The sequence below is a fragment of the Carcharodon carcharias genome, chromosome 8, assembly GCF_017639515.1.
Source record: "Carcharodon carcharias isolate sCarCar2 chromosome 8, sCarCar2.pri, whole genome shotgun sequence".
Taxonomy (NCBI): domain Eukaryota; kingdom Metazoa; phylum Chordata; class Chondrichthyes; order Lamniformes; family Lamnidae; genus Carcharodon; species Carcharodon carcharias.
In genome coordinates this window covers 150,519,975-150,542,148 of record NC_054474.1, presented here as the reverse complement: position 1 = coordinate 150,542,148, position 22,174 = coordinate 150,519,975, and the positions used below count along the sequence as shown (strand labels likewise).

Here is a 22,174-nt window from a genome sequence, read left to right as displayed (position 1 = left end):
TGTACTTTTTAAAATTCTACCTTTGCTCTGATAGGTCTTTTACAGAAAGATTTGCATTTATATAGTGACTTCAAGACCTCAGAAGCAAAGTGCTTCACGGCGGACAAAGTATTTTTGACGAAGTAACCTTGACTGGGAGCCCAGTGCTCATGAGCTGTTTTCTAATGTCAATGCTGTTAAATCAAGTGTCTGTAGACCAGTAGCTTCACCAACAAATTGTTGCTGGTCCACAGATTTACAGGAAATCCCTGGCAGGTTCAGTGGAAGGTTTTGAACTTTTAAGGATGATTTTAAATTTAAGACATTGCTGGACTAGGAGCCAGTGTAGGTCAGTGAGCACTGGGTGGGGGTGGGCGGGGGAGGTGATGGGTGAACAGAACTTGGTATGAGTTAGGATATATGGTAGCAGAAGTTTGGTTGAGTTCAAGTCTGTGGAAGTTGGAAGACCAGCCAGGACAGCATTGGAATAGTTGAGTCTGGAAGTAACAAAGCTGTGGATGAGAGTTTCAACAGCAGATGGGCTGAGGCTGATGCAGAGGTAATGATGGGTGATGTTGCACAAATGGTCTTGGTTGTGAAGAGGAATGGGGTCAGGTTCAAATAGGATACCGAGGCTGAAAATTGGTTTAGCTTGAGGCAGTTGGCAGGGAGGAAGGTGGATTGGTGGTTATAGTGCACACAAGAAATTCAACACCATTCAGAAAATAACAGTCTGCTTGGTCACCATCCATTCAAAACCTTAGATGTTTACTCCCAGTTTTTAGTCCTTTACAAGATGCATTAACAATTCACCAAGGCTTCATCGACAATGCCTCCCAAACCCAGACCTCACCCAACTAAAACAACAAGGACAGCAAGCACATGGGAATACAACCACCTCCCAGTCCTCCACCTAGTTTCACCATCCTGACTTGGAAATGTATCACTGTTCCTTCATTGTTGCTGCGCAAAATTCTGGAAGTCCCTACTTAATAGCATCTTCTCCGTATAGACTCAGCAGTTCTCATGGGTAATTAGGGATGGGCATTAAATGCTGGCAATGCTAGCAATGTCCAATGTTCATTTCCCATTTATGAATTTTAAAAAGTTAATGGTAGGGACCAAAGCCAATGGCTGTGATCTTCCCAATATTTAATTGGAAAACGTTTCTGCTCGTCCAGTATTGGATGTCAGACAAACAGTGTAACAAATTGGAGACTCTGGAGGGGTTGAGAGATGGTAATGAGAGTTGGGTGCTGTCAGGATACATGTGGAATCTAATATGGTTTTTTGGATGATATTGCTATGGGGCAGCATGTACATGAGAAATAGGAGGGGACCATGGATAGATCCTTGAGGTCTCTAGAGGTACTAAAGCAAGAAGAAAAGCGACTGCATTGAAGCCTCTGGCTGTGACTGAATAGTAAGAATGGAGTCAAGCGAAAGCAATCCTGCTACTCTGGATGATGGAGGCGAGGTGTTGGAGGAAATTGGTTAGGTCAACCATGGCACAGCAATGATGAAGGATTAGCTTTTTCCAAGTCAGAAAGGTATGCGACTTGGTGGTGTTCCCATGCGCCTGCTGCCCATGAAATTGTAGGTTTGGGAGGTACTGTCAAAGGAACCTTGGCAAGTTGCTGCAGTGCATCTTGTACATGGTAATGTAAGGTTTTGGTCATTTTGTCTGATTATGATTCTGTGAAGCACCTTGGGATGTTTTGCTCTGTTGAAGATGCTATGAAAATGCAATATCTTGTTGGTAATGCTTAGTTATGCCACTAGATGGCACATCATATCATACTTTAGCAAAAGGTGGGGCAGGGTGAGTGGAAAATCAAATGGAAACATTATGAATGCTTGAAATATAAAATGATAAAAATAGGAAATGCTGGTTGCAGGCAGCAGGTCAGTCAGCACCAATAAAACGCAACTGACCTTTCAGATGTACAATGCTTCTTTCACTTATCAATTCTGAAGATTAAAAGGCATTTAAATAAATTGGGAAAATGAAGAGTTAAAAAAAGAGGGAGAGGCACAGATTTCTCAATCATAGAGACAGTACGTAAATGGGAGAGAGAAGTTTAGCTTGGGTAAGTAAGCTCTTTGAATCTATGAGCCACTTGGATACGATGGTGCTCAGGGCAACCTACAGTTTAAATCCCTTTTCCTGTTTTTTTTGCTCTACCTCCACTTGTTGAAACTAACATCTTGATGTTCTGATCTAAGGTTTACTCACTAATGAGCAGCTTTTCTCAAACCTGAGATCCATGAAATTCCAGCAAGACAGAAAAAAATAAACAGTGGATAAGAAATTCACAGCCAACTAAAATTGAGTGACCCAGTCTTCAAGGGCTGGATTGCTCTGTCTTGGGGGCTGGTGAAGGTGAGGTTGGGGGCAGTGGCCTCCAGATAACTTGTGGGTTTCAATTTGGATGCCCCTGGTCTAACTCGTCCCCCTTGAATCATGCTGTGCTGCCCAAACTGTTCCCAGCCCCTTGGATGGAAGAGGAAGAGAAACTTCTGAAACTGAGGATGAAAAAAAAATCTTTACCTTTTAAAGTACAAAGAATATTGGGCAAAATCATGCTAGAAAAATACTGATGTATTTACATCACATGCTGTTATTAATCAGCCAGCAAGTTCAGGGGATTGCAAGTGATATACTGTGAATTGTGAATCTCCAGAAATTGTTGGTCGATTTATGTTGTTCTGCCATTTTCTCCCCACATATATTTTATTCGTAACATTTGTAAATTATACATTTATATGTTTCATTATCATTCAAATTTGACATTAAGTGCAAAACAAATCAGTTTCATCCAATACTATGTGTTATGTACTACATTTACAATTAGTCATTACCTTTGCACAAATAGCATCTTGTCCCCAACCTGCCTGTTATTTTTTTTAAGGACTTGCTGAATTTGTACATTAATTTCCCATTAAATTTGCTGCAGAAAGTTAACTCTGGTAATTAGGACCTTAAACACCTATTTAATGATGTGATAAATTGCTAATGCAATGCCAAATAGACAGATTTTTAATCAGTAAGGGAATCAAGTGTTATGGGGAAAAGTCAAGAAAGTGGAGTCGAGGATCATCAGATCAGCCATGATCTCATTGAATGGCAGAACAGACTCAATGGGCTGAATGGCCTACATCAGCTCCTATGTCTTATGGTCAATCCGCCTCTCTGATCCTGAAAGGAACAACTTAAACTGTTCACCCCATTCCTGTATGTAGTCATTTGTTAGAGATGTAAATGTTAAATTTTTAAAAATTTTTCTTGCCTTTCCTTCCTGATTTTTTCCTAACCCAATCTTTTCTCCCTCATTATTTCTTTGACACAGATTTGACTCTTGTTAATCCTATTTCCTTCTCTACTCGCACTTTCAACAAGTAATAGGGCAAAAAAAATTGAGCTGAAAAGTGCAGAAGGTCTAGCTGTTGAGGCAAGCTGGGAGATGTCCTGCTCCAACAACATTTGGGCCCTTATCTTTATTTTATGCTGGCTAAGCTCCATTTTGCAAATTTAAATGTGATTCCCATTAAAGACTCCTTCAAAAATTGATTCAATTTGTTTGAATATAAAACACAGGGTGGTGGGGAGTGAATTTCCTCCAGGATTCTTCTCCTGTCCTGAGGTTTCCACCAAAACTTTGCCCAAATTCTGGTGCAGGAAATTCACTATCAAACTTTTATCCCCCCTAAAGTATTTATTTTTATTGTTCTGCAACACCTCTGTATTCAATTTCTGTTCATTCACCTTTTATCATCTATAAGTCTTTCGGAGATTGGCACACCATTGCTATTGCCAGTGATTCGGGAGAAAAGTTTGATGGCTTGAACAGCATAATAATCTCAATGGACAATAGGAGCATCATGTATCTCCATATCTATCGGTAAGAGTTTACTTTTATTACAAAAAGGGAGAGACATTTCCGTGTGTGTATGTGCGCACCACTTGTGTGGTGGGTGGTGGCAGCTTCCAATAAGTATTGACACACTTCTCTGTTCTCACTGGGACTTGTGGTGTCAATCTGTCAACCAGCCTGTCTTCACGAGGAAAGAGTGAAAATTGGAAGCACAAAAAAAAGTCTAGACTGATCATAGTTTTCTTTAAGGTGAGAAAAGCCAGCAGGAAGTGATTAGCTTTCCTTTTATTGCTGGTGCTTTTGACACTTCAAACCGTGATGCTCATATGCAGGCCATTAACGAGAAAGTTAAAAATGTAATCCATATTCTTCTGGACAAAAGAGACACACGTTCAATTAACATTTTTTATTGCAGTTTAGAAAGTAGCACATGTCCTCTGGTTCCCAGCTCTACTGAAACTAGGTAAAGTCTCCAATAATCATGAAGTTATTTTTACAGTTATTTTGTCTTTTGCACTATTAAATAAATACTTCTATCTTGTCATTAACTTTGCATTTTCTGTATTGGGCGACACAACAGGGATGGAATATGCACAAAAATAGAGATAAATTACTCCAATCATTCTGCCAGTGCTTCTAAAGGTTAGTGCAATTTGTTATTATTTAAATGTATCTTTTTGGGCTCTTCAGGCTGATCAACAAGCACAGGACTGGTACTGTCTCTGGTTTGTAGAACTCCAAGGTTGTTCGCATTGAGCAGGAGTATTACTTAACTCCCTCTATACTGCACCAAGAATGCATCCCAAACCTGCAGTGGCAGCTCCTTGCTGCATCAGGGTGAAGCTCTGCCACCCTGTATACTAATTTGCACGAAGTCCCATTCACTGCTCATTCCCTCTATTCACTGACCTACATTGGCTCCCTGTCCGGAAACCCAATTTAATTTTTTTTTTAAATTCTCATTCTTATTTTCAAATCTCTTCATGGCCTAAACCATCCATTCTCTGTAACCCCTTCCAGCCCACCACCCTCTGAGATCTCTGTGCATCTCCAAGTCTGGCCTGATGAGTATTCCTAATTGCTCCACCATTGGCAGTCGTGCCTTCAGCTGCTTGGGCCCTAAGCTCTGTAATTCCCTCCCAAAACACCTCTGCCCCTCTCTCCTCCTCCTTTAAGCCATTCCTTAAAACATACCTCTTTGACCAAGCTTTAAGACACCTGTCCTAATTTCTCCTTATGTGGCTCAGTATCCAAGTTTGTTTTATTATGATCCTGTGAAGTGCCTTTGAACACTTTACTACTTTAAAGGCGCTGTCATTTCAATTCCTCACACTCGCTTCAATCAACAGACCCCCCACCCCCCCGCCCATACTTGCTGATGCCATTACTCAATCAATCCACTAATAGCTTTTCCCTCCGGGACACCCTGGTCCACCCCTCCATCACCCCCTACTCCTCAACCCCCACCTACGGCACCTCCCCATGCCCACGCAAAAGATGTAACACCTGCCCCTTCACTTCCTCTCTCCTCACCGTCCAAGGACCCAAATACTCCTTTCAAGTGAAGCAGCATTTCACTTGCATTTCCCCCAACTTAGTCTACTGTATTCATTGCTCCCAATGTGGTCTCCTCTACATTGGAGAGACCAAACGTAAACTGGGCGACCGCTTTGCAGAACGCCTGCGGTCTGTCCGCAAGAATGACCCAAACCTCCCTGTCGCTTGCCATTTTAACACTCCACCCTGCTCTCTTGCCCACATGTCTGTCCTTGGCTTGCTGCATTGTTCCAGTGAAGCCCAACGCAAACTGGAGGAACAACACCTCATCTTCCGACTAGGCACTTTACAGCCTTCCGGACTGAATATTGAATTCAACAACTTTAGGTCTTGAACTCCCTCCTCCATCCCCACCCCCTTTCTGTTTCTTCCCCCTTTTTGTTTTTTCCAATAATTTATATAGATTTTTATTTTCCCACCTATTTCCATTATTTTTAAATCTTTTATGCTCCCCCCACCCCCACTAGAGCTATACCTTGCGTGCCCTACCATCCATTCTTAGCACATTCGTTTAGATATCACCAACTTCAACACCTGTGTTCTTTTGTTCTTTTGTCTGTGACATCTTTTGATGATCTGCTTCTATCACTGCTTGCCTACAACACCCCCCATCCACTTCTCTCCCCCCACCCAACCCCCTCCCCCACACACACACACACACACACACACACACACACACACATATCTTAAACCAGCTTATATTTCACCCCTTTCCTTGGATTCACCTAGTTCTGTTGAAGGGTCATGAGGACTCGAAACGTCAACTCTTTTCTTCTCCGCCGATGCTGCCAGACCTGCTGAGTTTTTCCAGGTAATTCTGTTTTTGTCACTAATAGCTGTAACTAGTTTTGGTTTGTATCATTCCCACCAACCCTATTAAGATTAGTAACATGTTTCCTTTTTCATTTAGTTTGTGCTAGGTGTCCTGTCTAAATCTGGAACTTTAGCTTGTCACTTAGGCTGCTACTTTAGTGCAGTACTGAGAGGGTGTTGCTGTGGTGAAGCTGCTTCTTCCTGTTCCAGTGGACTTCAATTGAGTTCACTAATTGGAAAATACCAGGGTGTTTTCTTGATGCCCTGGTCAAAATTTCTCCCTGAACCAAACTATATGCAAACCTTGACTCGCCTCTATCATCTTATACATCTCTATCTCTCCTATGTTAGCTGCGGCTCATCAGCTAGCATTCTTGCCTCTGAGACAGTAGGTAGTAGATTTAAATTTAGGCTAACACTTCAATGTAGTACTGAGGAGCACAACACTGTCGGAGAGTCAGTCCTGAGGGAGCACTGCACTGTCAGAGGTGCCATTCTTTGGACAAGATGTTAAACCAAGGCTGTCACCTCAGGTGGATGTTAAAGATCAGGGGTGTTCTCCCTGGTGTCCTAGCCAAATTTATCCCTCAGGCAACATCACCAAACCTGGCCATTATCACACTAGTGATTGTGGGAGCTTGCTGTGCATAAATTGGCTGCAGCATTTCCTACAATATAACAGTTACTACATTTCAAAACTACATAATTGGTTGTGAAGCACTTTGGAATGTCCTGAGGTCATGAAAGGTGCTATAGAAATTCTATATAAATGCAAGTCCTTTTTCTCTTTCCTCCAAAGGTGACTCGGGATACAATATCTTAGTTTCCAATACCGAATATGTTGTACTCCATCATTACAACCATGGGAAATGTACCACTGACACCTTGTTCTTATTCGGTAAGATACTTGTTGACAAAGTCAAAATTCTTTTTACTATCTGAAGATGATTTGTAGAATACATGTTTTGTAACCCTAAGATCTTATGCAACATGGATGCCTAATAGCTGAACTTTCTTTATTCATACTCTAGAAAGGCTGATTGTCACTCAAATCCACAAGCCAGAGTTGGAATAAATCTAGTGTTAGTGCAGCTGGTTGAGTAGAATGCTTGTCAGAAGAAGGGTGCTTCATCATGTTGGTGACTAATGTGGTGGCCATTTTCCACCCACCCTCATCCAAAGCTTTGCTGCCTATATCCTAACCTGCACCAAATGCCATCGATCCATTACCCCTCTGTCCACTGACCTACACTGGTTCCAATGGTAGTTCACCAATGTCTTGAATTTGAAATTCTCATCCTTTTGTTTAATTACCTTCACAGTCTCTCCCTACTTCTGCAACACCCTTTAACCCTCTGAGAACTATGCATTCCTCCAACTCTGGTCTCTTGTATGTCCCCAACTCCTTTCACCCCAGCGTAGATGAACCATACCTTCAACTGTCTAGGCCCTAAACTGTGGAATGCCCTCCTAAAGCCTCTCCACCCCTCTCCCCTTTTTAAGGCTCTCCTGAAAACCTACCTCTTCGACCAAGCTTATAGTCTCCTGTCCAAATATCCTGATGTCTCCCCTGGTTCGTCACCAATTTCTGTCTGCTTATGCTGCTGTGACAGATCTTGGGACATCTTAAAGGCACTATATAAACGAAAATAGTTGTTCCATCCCAGTATAATAATCTATTAGAGGTTTACTAGCTAACATTAATTTTGTGTGAACATAATTCTCAGATCAAATTATCATCTACTGAAAATATGCAATACTTGTATTCTATAATAGTTTATTGAGAAATATACTCCATAACTCCCATCATTCGCATTACAAAGTCTGGTGGATAATGAGGATTCTCCCACTCCTGGTCTTACATGTAGAATACAGCAATAACCTCAGCACAGAAATGAAGAGAGATTAACCCAAGATTATGACTTTATTCACCATGTAAAGGAGTTTGGAATACAGATAACAAAAGAGGTTGCACAAACAAGATGGTGTCCTGCAAAATCTCTGTGGCAATCAGGAATTTGGATAATAGCATAATATATTTGTTAAATTTGATATATCTTCTGTCAATTAACAGCTATTTAACTTTGCAGGGAGGAATTTGACAGTAAGCTCTGATATTATGAAACACTTCAAGATGCTGGTGGATTGTGCAGAAATTCCAGATCTCTCAATCTACATGCTGCCTCAGGAGAGCGGTAAAGATATCTGCAGCAAATTATGAATAATTTTAGAGATACATTCCCAGGGATGTCATTTGGGCTTGCTGTTTAATTATCAAAAAATATATTTTCCACACAATTTAATGTGTTATTGTTATACTTTAATAGGACAAGGTTTTAAGTGCAAAATCCTTCTTCTCATCTGATACCCTGAGTGGTGATGTGATACTGATTTTCATGTAACAAAAGGTATAGATGAGGTTTGAATAAACAAGTTAGTTAACTTAGACAATGTGGGTAGGATGAGAGGACACAAATTTGAAATTCACAGGCCTTGCGCAAGGCAGAGATGAGAGAAAATTCCACCCCCCCCCCCCCCCGCAAGATGGTGGACATGTGGTACAGACTCTTAGAGAAAGGACCTGATTTCAAGTGAATCGGCATCCTTCAAAACTGAGCGTACTCTTTATCTGTTGAGGAGCAGGATTGAGGCTTAGAGATACTAGCAGAACTATTTGACTTTTTTTTCAGGAAAGGTGGGATCTATGGAAGTGAGGCGTCAGATGGAGGTCCATAATAGACAGACTGATAGATTTCTAAATATTAAAGATATCAAAGATGTAGGGATGGTGCAAGGAAATGCCATTGAGCTAGAAGATGAGCCCATGATATAGTTGAATGGCAGGGCTTGGGTAACCAGAAGACACAGGTTTAAGATAATTGACAAAAAAAAGAGATGAGACGAGATTTCTTTTTTTAAAAACTGCAAGTTATGATCAGGAATGCACAGCCTGAAAAGCAGATCCCTTTCAAAAGGGAATTGGATATATACTTGAAAAGGACCATTTTTCAGGTTGGAGGGACTGAAAGGCCTACTCCTGCTCTTATTTCCTATGTTCCTAATTCTTTAATTGCAAGTGTACTCTAGATGGAATGGTCTTGATGGACAGAATGGCCATTTCTTGCTCTAAATTTAAAATCTTGCAGTGCAGGACAGGCTACCATGCAGGTCCTGGCTCTTTGAAAGAGCTATTCTTTTTTTCCACTCCCCCTGCCCATTCGCTGGAGCCTGAAAAACGGTCCTTTTCAAGTATATATCCAATTCCCTTTTGAAAGTTACTGTTGGATCTGCTTTTCAGGCTGTGCATTCCTGATCATAACTTGCAGTTTTTAAAAAAGAAATCTCGTCTCATCTCTTTTTTTGTCAATTATCTTAAACCTGTGTCTTCTGGTTACCCAAGCCCCTACCAGCGAAAACAGTTCCTCCCTATTTAATCTTTCAAAACACCTCAGTTTTGAACACAATCAATGATGAATAGGTGCAAATGTGGTTATGTATCTAATCAAGGCCCATTATTCTGATATTGATCTATATAAGATGGAGGGAAATACTACAGATAAAACATCCATCCAGAAACCTAGTTAAGAATTGATAGTTTATCTCTATATACCCTATTTATGGTTGTTGGGGAGTCTAGGACTGGGGACATAGCCTAGAATTTAGAGCCAGATCTTTCAGGAGTGAAGTTAGGGAAAACCTTTACATACAGAGGGTGGAAGCAGTTTGCAATTCTCTTCCACAAATGGCAATTGATGCTAGGTCAATTGTTGATTATAAATCCAAATGGTGTTGGCCATTATTTTATTGAATGGCAGAATAGCTTGAGGCACGAAATAGCCTCCTCCTGTTCATATATTCATATGCTTCTCAGTCCATTTGTAACAGGCAGCCCTGGAGATTGAACCCAGTAGGTAAAAAAAGATGTAGCACTAAGCTATACAGCCCCTGGAGATTCTCAGGATCGAAGTTAGGTCTGACCTGAGTTAACTGCTCTCAAACCAAGTCAGTGATGGGACCCTTTGTGTCCGCACAAGGAGAGAATTCCATCAGCCACTCAGCTTCTGGTTGACCCTGAGGCCATCGTTCTGCCAACACTTACTCTCGAAGTTCATGCATGGAAATTGGTCTCTTGCATCAGGTACTGGGAGGACTTCCAGTGCATTTGGAACACTACCCATCATGACTCACTGCCTTCAGGTAAGTAGAGGACAGAATTGTGGGAAAGCAACTACTGTGGTAGCTGGAATTGTCATGGTTGGTATTGGCTGCTGAGGAATTGATATTACTAGATACCTTTCAATATAACAGCCATTTTCTCAGGTTACATAGGAACTGCATCATAGTCTTTAGAACATTAAATAGAAGCAGGAGTCGGCCATTTTGCCCCTTCCACTCCATCATTCAATATAATCTTGGATGAACTTCTACATCACTCTCCTGCCCTATCCCAACATCACCTTGATTCGCTTAGTGCACAAAATTCTAATAGTCTTTGTCTTTAATATACTCAACGACTGAGAATCTACAGCTCTCTGGGGTAGAGAATTTCAAAGACACTCAACCCTCCTGAGTGAAGAAGAAACTCTCCTCATCTTAGGATAAAGGTTGGCCATTTAGGACTGAGGCTATGAGCCCGGTTAGAGACTCTCCAGCCAGGAGGAAACGACCTTTCAGCATCGACCATGTCTTAAGAATGTTATATGTTTCAGTGTGGTCACCATTCAATCTTACAAGCTCAAAATATTTTTTTTTCATGGGATGTAAGCATCACTATCTAGGCCAGCATTTATTGCCCATCCCTAATTGCCCTTGAGAAGATGGTGGTGAGCTGCCTTCTTAAACTGCTGCAGTCCATGTGGTGTAGGTACACTGACAGTGCCATTAGGGAAGGAGTTCCAGGATTTTGACCCAGTGACAGTGAAGGAATGGTGATATAGTTCCAAGTCAGGATGGTGAGTGGCTTGGAGGGAAACTTGCAGGTGGTGGTGTTCCCATGTGCCTGCTACCCTTGTCCTTCTAGATGGTAGTGCTCATGGGTTTGGAAGGTGCTGTCTAAGGTGCCTTGGTGAGTTGCTGCAATGCATCTTGTAGATGGTACACACTGCTGCCACTGTGTGTCAGTGGTGGAGGGAGTGAATGTTTGTGGATGGGTTGCCAATCAAGCGGGCTGCTTTGTCTTGGATGGTGTCAAGCTTCTTACCTAGGCAAGTGGAGAGTATTCCCTCACACTCCTAACTTGTGCCTTGTAGACAGTGGACAGGCTTTGGCCGTCGGGAGGTGAGTTCCTTGCCACAGGATTCCTAGCCTCTAACCTGCTCCTGTAGCCACAGTATCTATATAGCTAGTCTGTTCATTTTCTGGTCAATGGTAACCTCCAGGATGATGTTAGTGCAGGATTCATTGGTATGGAACGGTAATTCAATTGAATGTCAAGGTGCAGTGGTTAGATTCTCTTGTTGGAGATGGTCATTGCTTGGCACTTGTAGGATGCAAATATTAGTTGCCTGTCTGCCCAAGGCTCAATATAGGCTCAAATTTTCTTCAAAGTACCAGTGTTCCTGCTAAGCAGCTCACATGCATGGCCATGCAGCAGCCTGAGAGTTTATCACGCAGGCCTTATTTCGTGTTAGATATTGCGCATGTGTAGCAAGACATAAAAACTTAAAAGGTATCAAATATTTTTAAAAACTGGCTGTGTACAACAAGATTTTACAGCATAGAACCACACCCACAAGAATCAATCTGGTGAACCTTTGTTGCTCTGCTTTCAAGGCAAGTATAGCGTTCCTTAGGTAAGGAGATCAAAGCTGTACAGAGTTGACCAAAACTGTGCACAAAGAAGTTCAGACCTAAATAAGTTAAAACTGTTTTACTGGTTGGTAATGGTGAGATTTGACTGTGGCTGGGAAGTCAGTGCTACAACCAGTGGACCCTAAGATTAACTCTGATGATTACAGCTATTTCTTGATAGGGATGTTGGATTCAGTCTGGCTGTCACAGGACAAGACTGATTCTGCCACTTCATGACAAGGACTCATTGGCACAGATAGCAAGGTGTTAAGGCTCCAAAGTGCCACAGTGCAGGTGGGTAGGGTTGACCCTCCAAGATTGGCCTGGAGTCTCCAGGAATGAAAAGAATTAATCTGCTGGACACTGCTGCTTGCAAACATAATGGGAGATGGTGGTGTAGTAGTAATGTCACTGGACTAGTAATCCAGAGGCCTAGGAAAATTTTCTTGGGACATGGGTTAAAATCCACCATGGGAAAAAAAAAAACTGGAATTGAAAGCTCGTGTCAGCAATGGTGGCCATAAAACCATTGATTGTTGTAAAATGCCACCTGGTTCACAATGTCCTTTTAGGATTGGAATCTGCTATCCTTATGTGGTCTGACCTACATGTGACTCCAAATCCACAGCAATGTGGTTGACTCTTAACTGCTCTCTGAAGGGGCTTAGCAAGCCACTCAGTTCAAGGGCAATGAGGAATAAGCAATAACTGCTGGCATTGCCAGCAACGCTCACATCCCATGAAAGAATAAAGAAAAAACATTCTGGAGATAAATCATTGGACATTAATAAGAATTTTGTGTTTTTCCATTTTTCTTTGAAAACCCATGCTTATTAATTATAAAAATAATGGAAATGGAGGAAAAAGACATCTAAATGACAGTCAAGAATGATCCAATTGGTTAATGAATTGGTTGTGGGAAGGTAGGTGCTGTAAGGATGGACATGTTGGGCAACCATTGGCAGGAACGGGATGATCAGAGGCAGTAGAGCATGTGATGGAACTTCCAGGAATACATTCCACCAGAGTTGGCAATCCTAGTGCTGGGCCCAAGACTAGTGGGCAACCGAGCTTCTGTGCACCAAACTCTTGCAAGTACAAACCCGTTTCCATCTGTTTCAGATGAAGTTACATTGTTTCATAGTTTGCCATTGTGAGATTTGAACTCTTGATCTTGGGGTTACAAACCCGGTACCATAACCACTTGGCTATTTAGGCCAAGCCCTTCTGTGCACCAACAGTGTGCAAATCTGGTGAAGACTCAACGATTTGCTTAATTTAAGAGGCTCCTTCCCAGGATATGGCTGGAGCAGCTGAAGAGTGAGGTGTAGAATTGCACGGCAAAGCAGGGTGAACAGTTACAGACAGATCAAAAACTGCTTCATCAAAATCATAATTGGTCTAAATCTATCACTTTTCTTTAAAGGAAACTGCAAGCGTAACATGCCACAGGTTTGTACATTTGTTTAAATAAAAATTAAGCTGAACCATTTACTTAGCTAACTTCTAATTCTAATAGAGTCAGAGGTCTACAGCACAGAAAAAGGCCCTTCAGCCCATCGAGTCTGTGCCGGTCAAACAAGTACCTAACTATTCTAATCCCATTTTCCAGCACTAGGCCCATAGGCCATTAGGAAGTGCACATCTTAAATACTTCTTAAATGTTATGAGGGTTTCTGCCTCTACCATCCTTTCAGGCAGTGAGTTCCAGATTCCCACCACCCTCCTCGCATACCTCTAAACCTCCTGCCCCTTACCTTAAATCTATGACCCCTGGTTATTGATCCCTCCACCAAGGGAAAAAGTTCCTTCCTGTCCACCCTTTCTATGCCCCTCTTAATTTTATACACCTCAATCATGTCCCCCCTCAATCTCCTCTGCTCCAAGGAAAATAACCCCAGTCTATCCAATCTCTCCCCCATAACTAAAACTCTCCAGCCCAGGCAACATCCTGGTAAATCTCCTCTGCACCCACTCTAGTGCAATCACGTCCTTCCTATAATGCGGATTCCAGAACTGCATGCAATACTCTAGCTGTGGCCTAACCAGCGTTTTATACAGTTCCAGCATAACCTCCCTGCTCTTATATTCTATGCCTTGGCTAATAAAGACAAGTATCACAATATGCCTTCTTTAACTACCTTATCTACCTGTCCCGCTACCTTAAGGGACCAGCGGACATGCACACCCAGGTGTTTCTGATCCTCGGTACTTCCCAGGGTCCCACCATTCATCTTGTATTCCTGTGCCTTGTTTGTCCCGCCCAAGTGCATCACCTCACACTTATCCGGATTAAATTCCATTTGCCACTTCTAATATCCTCCTGTAAACAAAGGGTAATCCACCTCACTATTTACCACCACACCAATTTTCGTGTGATCCGTGAACTTGCTCATCAACCCTCCTACATTCAAGTCTAAATCATTTATATATACCACAAACGGCAAAGGACCCAGCATCGATCCCTGTGGAACCCCACTGGACACAGGTATCCAGTCACAAAAACACCCCTCGACCATCAGCCTCTGCTTCCTGCCACTCAGCCAACTCTAGATCCAATTTGCAAAATTGCCTTGGATCCCATGGGCTCTTACCTTCGTTATCAGTCTCCCATGCAGAACCTTATCAAAAGCCTTGCTGAAGTCCAAGTAGACTACGTCAAATGCATTTCTTTCATCTACACACCTGGTCACCTCTTCGAAAAATTCAATCAAATTGGTCAGACATGACCTCCCTTTAACAAATAATATTTCAAGTTTAGATGTTTAGTGGGTGGATCTTGTTGGGAGAATGACGTGTTAATGACATGCTCCATTATCCATTGGCAAAACAACCAGCAGGTTCAGGGGATTACAAGAGAAATGCCATGAGTTGCAAATCTCCATAACTTGCTGGCCAATTTACGTAGGTTCACCAACTGTTTCACACAAACAGCATCTTGCCTTCAACCTCCCAGCTCTTGTTAAAACTTACTGGATTTGTACATTAATTTCCCATTAAACTTCCCAAAGAAAGTTGAGTCTGGTAATTAAGAGTGCAAGTACCTTTTTAACATTGGCATTGCATTACAATTGTCATAACCAACTTCTCTGACTGAGAGGGAACAAATTAAACTGTTCAACCTTATTCCCAGATGTAATTGTTTGCAGAAACTGTCAAATTTAAAATGTTTTATTATTTTCTTATTTCCCTTTTGTCTCCTCTTCTCTCTCTTGATCTAGTCTTTCCAACTTTTTAGCCCTCATCCTCTTTCGTTCCTCTGTTTCTTTCTCAATTGTTAAATCTCATTGGTAAAGGAGATGGACTGTTGGTCCAGTTATTCACTGAGGTCCCAGATGCCCTGTGGCCCTCCTGATGCTGTTATCAGTTCAGCTTTCAGCAAGTTAATGTGCAAAAAAAAACTTAAGCTGAAGGAGACTTGCATTTCCTTAGTGCCTTTTCCAACCTCAGGACATTCCCAACCACTTCACAGGCAAAGAAGTAATTTTGAATTTGCAAGATTGTTGTATTAAATGCAGCAGTTAACTTGCACACAGCAAGGCCCCACAAACAGCAAAAAAGAATAATGATCAGATTATCCATTTTTAGTGATGTTGAATGAGGGATAAATATTGGCCAGCACATCAGGTTAATTCCCTGGCTACCTTTGAAATAGTGTCATGGGATCTTTTACAACCACTCGAGATCAGATAGTGCCTCAGTTTATCGACTCATCCAAAAGATGGTACCTCTGATAATGCAGCATTACCTCAGTACTGCACCGAAGTATCAGACTAGATTTTTGGGGTCAAATCTCTGAAGTGGGACTCAAACTCTCAACCTCCTGGCTCAGAGGTGACCACTAAGGTATAGCTGACACTGAGAAAAGTAAATATTTTAACTAAAGGGGCATGTCGCAAGAAAGCCCACTCCAGGAAAAGCCGCCCCATGTTCTATATTCCAATTATTTCAGAGGGGTCAATCCACACAATAAAATGTTGATGATATTTTGTGTTTTGTGTGGGAATTGTGTGTTTGTGTGTGAACTTCCCTGATTGCAGGCAATGACCTTGCTTATTTTAAGTTGCTTCCATCTGTGAACTTGTTCTTTGTTTCCTCAGGTCTTGATTACATTAATTTTACATTACAGGGTGAAGAGGGAGACTGATCTGAGCAAAACAATGCTGGACCAAATCGTACCTGACTAGCCCTTTCCAAATTGTTCCGTGCTCAACATTCGTGCACCAAAATACAAGATTACTGCCATTTCTTCTTAGCTTATTTAGAGAGAAATGCAAATTAAGAAATGTTTTGTGATTTGGTACATTTCTTTGCATTTATAATATCTGGCTTTAGAAATTTTCAGACAATTATTTAACAGAAAACGTGGAATGTCAAGAATCTGTAACAGTAAATATAGTCCAAGTATATTACCACAAAGGAAAATAGTGTGTTTCTGTACAGCAGCACCTGAGTGAACCCATATTCTGAACATTAATAGGTCATTATTAATCATCATGAAAACACCTATAAGTACTAAATCAATAAAATATTACAATTGATTGATACATTAATGCCTGGTGTACTTACAAAATCACACAGCCAGAAGGAGGCCACATTCAGCCCATTGTGTCTGTGTTAGCATTGGGAAAGCTTTTCAATGAGTCCCACTACCCCTTAACTGAGTTCCTGTAAATTTCTCATTTTCAAGTACTTATCCAAATCCTTTTTGAAAGTTACTTATTGAATCTGCTTCCATCAGCCTTTTCAGGCAGTGTTTTCCAGATTGTCGTAACTCACTACATTAAAAAAATATTATTCCTCTAGACTTTTGGTAAATTATCTAAAATCTGTGTCTTCTGTTTGCTGACCCTTGTGCCTGTGGAAAGTTTCTCCCTATCCACTTTACCAAAAACCTTCATAATTTTGAACACATCTATCAAATTTCCCCTTAACCTTCTCTGTTCAAGGGAGAACAATCCCTCATCTCTGATAGCATTCTAATAAATTTCCTCCACCCTCTCCAAGGCCTTGATATTCTCCTTCAAACACTTTAACCTCAGTCACCACCTTGTCAGAACTAAACGGATTACTATAGATGTACATTATCTACAGTTTGCGGATGACCAGTGTTGTTGTGCACTCTGCACCAGATTTGCAAGCCACTCTCGATCTCTTCACTTTATACAAGAAACTTGGCCTGTTCTTGAATGTTGCCAAAACAAAACTCATCAACCCACACCTGGTCAGTCCCATTCCACCTCCCAGATATGTTGAGAGAGAGACTCTGGAGTATGTTGAGCACTTCCCATGCCTTGGCAGCCCCTCTCTCAAAAGGCCATCATTGACAAGGAGATCCAACAATGGATCAGCTCAGCCTAATACAAACTATTACAAACTGCTTCTACAAATTCAAACACTCCAATGTGTGTCCACCATCTGCAAAGCACAAGTCAGGAGTGTGATGGAATACTCTCCACTTGCCTGGATAAATGGAGCTCCAACAACACTCAAGAAGCTTGACACTATCCATGACAAAGCAGCCTGCTAGATTGGCACCCCATCCACCACAATAAACATTCACTCCCTCCACCACCAACGCATAGTGGCAGCAGTGTGTACCACCCACAAGATGCACTGCAGCAACTCACCAAGGCTCCTTCGACAGCATCTTCCAAACCTGTGACCTCTACCACTTAAAAGGACAAGGGCAGCAAATGTATGGAAATACCACTACTTACAAGTTCCCCTCCAAGTCACTCACCATCCTGACTATATTGCTGCTCCTTCACTGTTGCTGGGTCAAAATGCTGGAACTCCCTAACAGACTGTTGGTGGTTCCTACTTCACATGGACTGCAATGGCTCAAGAAGGCACTGCAACACCACTGTACCTTCTCAAGGGCAATTAGGGATGGGCAATAAATGCTGGCCTAGTCAGCAATGCCCACATGCCATGAACGAATTAAAAGGTTGACAACAAAGACCTACACAAGTCAACAAAAGTCTTAGTATACAGAGCAGTTGTCATCATCAGAATTGCGTACTGTAGTGAAACCTGGACTGTGTGTCACATAAGAGTGCTAGGGAAACTCCATTAGCAATGCCTCCACCCCACCCTCCTCAATGAGAGGACCATCGAACAAATACTAATGTCCTTCTTGAAGCCAACTCCACAAGCATTTAGGCAAAAGTCCTGCAAAATAAGCTTCAATGGACTGGACAGTGTGTCCAGATGGCCAAAAAGCATCTTCCCCACTCGGTCCTGTATTCTCAACTCTCAAATGGCCAATGTTCCGGGGAGGTCAGAGAAAACGCTGCAAAGACACTCTGAAGCTTTCCTTGAAGTGCAGCAGCATTGACATTAATGACTTGCTACCAGTTGTTCCAAATGTGGACACCTTGTCCATCAAACCGTATCACATTTTGGGTCACAAAGTCTGAGTGATGAGACAGAGTGGAGATAGTGAAGGAGTGAAAAGCAAGCAAATCATGCATACCACATTCCACTACCTCTTGGGCATCTGTGGATTGAGAATTGGCCTTTTCAGTCGCAAGAAAACCAATGACAGAAATCCACGACTGAGTAGATGTCGTTCTCGAATCAAGGGACAGCTGGTGATGATCCTTCAAGTTTGGCCCCAGAATTGGATGCAATACTCTTGCTAAGGCCTAATCAGTGATTCATGAAGATTTAGCATAAACCTTGTTGCTTTTGTACTTTCTGCCTCTACTTAAAGTGCATGATCCTGTACTTTTTTTTAAAACAACCTTTTCAATTTGTCTCATTTTAACTTTAATTTCTCTTATTGCTCTCTCTCTCTCCATGTTTGTCTACCTACATATGCCCCTATAGCACTTGTTTTTAACTTTTTCTGTCGCCATTCTCTTTGTCTCTCTCCCTCAATCCCATTTTTCTCTCACTTTATTTTGCATTCTGTGCCTGCTTTGACATTGCATCCCTTATTCTGATATCTTCTGTTTTAGACTCTGTGCAGCTCACAAACGATTTTTCAATCTAAGGAGTTACAGTTACTTTTCCTGTTCACACAAGTGCCAGATACCCTGCAAGAGAGCATTGGGCTTTTTGGATATTTGGCTGGCAGCAACTTGCTGTGCAGAACTCCATGGAAAGACTATGGGCGAGTGCAAGTCTAACCTTTTGAAATCTGTCCCAATGCTTTATGCTCAAACCTCATCAACAAGTCTTTTACTGACAATACACTAGAACATAACTGAAAATGGATTGGGGCAAATATTTGAAAAGGAGGAACATGAAACAATCTGGAGGAGATTGGGACTTCGGGAGAGAGCACAGGCACTGGAGCCCATATGGTTTTTTTCTGTGGCGTAATTTCTATTCTTTTTTGAAAACTGTCCTTTACTTTGTCTGAGCCCATGGAATGCTTTAGCATTTCTAGTAAATTTCCTCTGCATTTCAAGGCCTTGACATCCTTCCTATAGTATGTGGTGCCCAAAATACTTCATCAGAGCCCTATGACCATTGATTTATAAAGCTTTAGCAATAACTTCCTTGTTTATGTATTTATTATGAATATCTAGTTCATAGCTTGTTAATATTTTAGAAGTAATTTTTAGTTCTGTGAAGATTATTATTGTAAAGGTAACTAAAATGCTGTGTTATAGAGATTGCCAGAACACATAAACAAAATGGTATCACAGAAAATTACCCCTGTTTGATTAATAGAATCAGAGTAGAACAGGGGGAGCCATAAAAGAGCTAACCAGCTTACTTAGCTGGAGAGGGGATATTTACACTGCTCACAAATAAATGCAGTCTAGAGAGATGTTTTGTTTTGGCAGTCAGAGCTAAATTAGTTCAACAGCATTCAGTGAACTCTGAAAGACTATGTCGTCATGGAGATGGGTGGAGCTTAAGAAGGCTCTCTGGTTTCAATGTACCTGGTGTTCTACAACAAAGAAAGAGGCTCGGTATCAATGCGGTGTTGCTGTTCGCAGGCTCCAGGCAGTTAGGGCTCAGAAACCCCTGATCCATTTGGCACAGCTGAGAGTTGCAGTTTGCACCTCTTGTAATTTTCCGTTCACAGAGAAGCCCTGGGAGCTGTTCGGTGCAGTTAAGGCTCAGGAGAAGTCCTGGGGAGCTTACTTAATTGGGGGAAGAGGGTGGGGGAAGGTTGTTGTTTCCATGTTAAGATAGGTTAGGGCTCAGAAGAAACTCTGGAAGCCATTTATAGCTCAGTGTAGCCAGGACAATGGAGTTTGGAGAAACCTAGGGCTGTGCCAGCTTAGTAAAACTAGCAGTCTGCAAAAGAGCTGGAATTGTGTTAATCAGAGGCAGAAGTGCAACTCTGTGAATCCTGTAGAATGCAGTCTCAAAGAGATTGAACCATCGTGAGGTGAGCAGTTGTTGTGGTAGTCCAAATTGGAGTGGCATTTGAGGAAATTCAGAGGCTAGGTCCTCAGAAGTGAAATCCGTTGGGAGGGAGGCAGAGTTTTAACAAGATTTTGTGACTCGATGGTCACTGGTGGCTGGGGGATTGCAAGAAATTTGTGGGATATGTCTTGGTCACATCTGCCATTTAATGTGCAGTGTGGTGTGATCGACCATAGTTTGCCTGTTAATTCATATTTACCTTGTTAATTTTGAATGTTAGACTATATGATATTGTGGATGGTTTTACTTTGCTAACTGTATAGTAAAAATTTTGTTTATTTAAAGCTGTGGAATCATGTGGTTTTATTCTCTTAATAAGTACCTTGGATTTCAAATTTTGCCTACTTTAAACAAAAAGTTTCTGGTCCCTAACCAGATTGTAACATACTCTAATACCCCATTAATGGTGGAGGTCTTGTTGCACAATGGGTAGGGTCTCTACCTCTGAGCCAGAAGCTCTGGGTTCAAGTCCCATCGCAGGCCAAGGATTTGAATTCAATTAACAAAACCTGGAATATAAAGGTCAGGTCAGTAATGGTGACCATGATAACTCATGTCAATTGTTGTAAAAAAAACCCATCCGGTTCTCTTTAGGGAAGGAAATCTGCCATCCTTACCTGGTGTGGCCTACCTGACTCCAGATCCACAGCAATGCCTATGAAATGGCCCAGCAAGCCACTCAGCTCAAGGGCAATTAGGGATGGGCAACAAACGCTGGCCTTGCCTGCGACGCCCATATCCCATGAAAGAAAAAAGCTTCAGATTACAAGTATGCGGGTTCCCTGAGTAAAACACCAAGTCCACCGTTTCATTAATAAATCCAAGGATGTATCTTAGGGGCCCCAGTAACCAACCACCCCCCAACACACACATACGTTTGTTTGAAGCTCAAGCCTCTGCTGCCTGTTTCCATGGTGACCGAGCGGGCTGTGAACCGGAAGTGGTTTGCCCGCGCGGCGTCTTCTGTTTTCCGGCGGTTGGAAGAGGGAAAGATGCCGGCGGAGGATAAACGGTGGGAGACTTTGGAGGCGCTGCGTAACTCTGAGAAGGGGCTGCTGCCGTACGGTGCGAGCTGGTTGGAGGAGAGAGATGTGAGTGCGATTGATCGGTGGGAGGAAGCCTGGACGCGAGCTCCTCGGCCCATACCCCTGGGTATGATCTTGCACCCGGGTCCCTGGCCTCCCCCTTCCTCCCAGGGCCTCTGCTTATCCCTGTTACAAACTGAGAGATAGGAGAAAAAAAACATATGGTTCGGGACCGGGAATCTGGGTCCGACTGGAGTGTGTGGCGGTCTGACCTTACAAATGCCTCCTCTTCATCCCATGTTCTTCCATTCAAATCCCTCATTCACTCCCCTCCCCCCGAGTTTTCTTGTCGCCCTTGTTTTCCTTTAAAACATGTTAAGCGTAGAATGGCAGTATCAGTTGGAATAACTGCAGTAAATAACATCACCAATACTATACCTGCCCCAGTTCTAATCCTTTTCATCTCCAGCCTCATTTGTTCCAATGGCCTTCCATCCTCCAAAGCTCAGTATCTGGTCCCACACCAAGCCCCTACTCACCCATTACTCCTGTCCTCACTAACCTACGTCTTATGTTGGTTTTCCAGTACATCCGTATGTTTTTCCATTACATCCGTATTTTTGAATCTTCCAGTGGCCCCACCCCTCTGTTTGGCTGTAACTCTTCACCCCCCTTCACACTTTCTGTTCCACTGACAGCATCTTGTCCAAACCATCCTTCATTACACTTCTATTGGTGGCT

The 22,174-nt window shown here is 42.2% G+C and overlaps 2 protein-coding genes across 4 annotated transcripts in view; both read left to right on the top strand.

Annotated features, from left to right (window-relative positions):
* The window catches only part of odf2a (outer dense fiber of sperm tails 2a), a 72,762-nt gene extending 56,011 nt beyond the window's left edge, over positions 1–16,751 (top strand). For 2 of the 3 annotated variants that reach the window (XM_041193474.1, XM_041193472.1), the window contains 7 exons: positions 3,763–3,881; positions 4,270–4,317; positions 4,435–4,496; positions 7,024–7,122; positions 8,315–8,419; positions 13,441–13,466; positions 16,144–16,751. In XM_041193474.1, coding sequence (XP_041049408.1) covers positions 3,763–3,881; positions 4,270–4,317; positions 4,435–4,496; positions 7,024–7,122; positions 8,315–8,419; positions 13,441–13,466; positions 16,144–16,161 — 477 coding nt within the window. In that variant the 3' untranslated portion in view covers positions 16,162–16,751. The remainder of the gene's footprint in view (positions 1–3,762; positions 3,882–4,269; positions 4,318–4,434; positions 4,497–7,023; positions 7,123–8,314; positions 8,420–13,440; positions 13,467–16,143) is intronic. The other variant, XM_041193473.1, reaches the window with a different exon arrangement.
* A 4,628-nt stretch (positions 16,752–21,379) lies between these two features.
* The window catches only part of gle1 (GLE1 RNA export mediator), a 48,012-nt gene continuing 47,217 nt past the window's right edge, over positions 21,380–22,174 (top strand). The window contains exon 1 of the mRNA XM_041193937.1: positions 21,380–21,499. Coding sequence (XP_041049871.1) covers positions 21,401–21,499 — 99 coding nt within the window. The 5' untranslated portion in view covers positions 21,380–21,400. The remainder of the gene's footprint in view (positions 21,500–22,174) is intronic.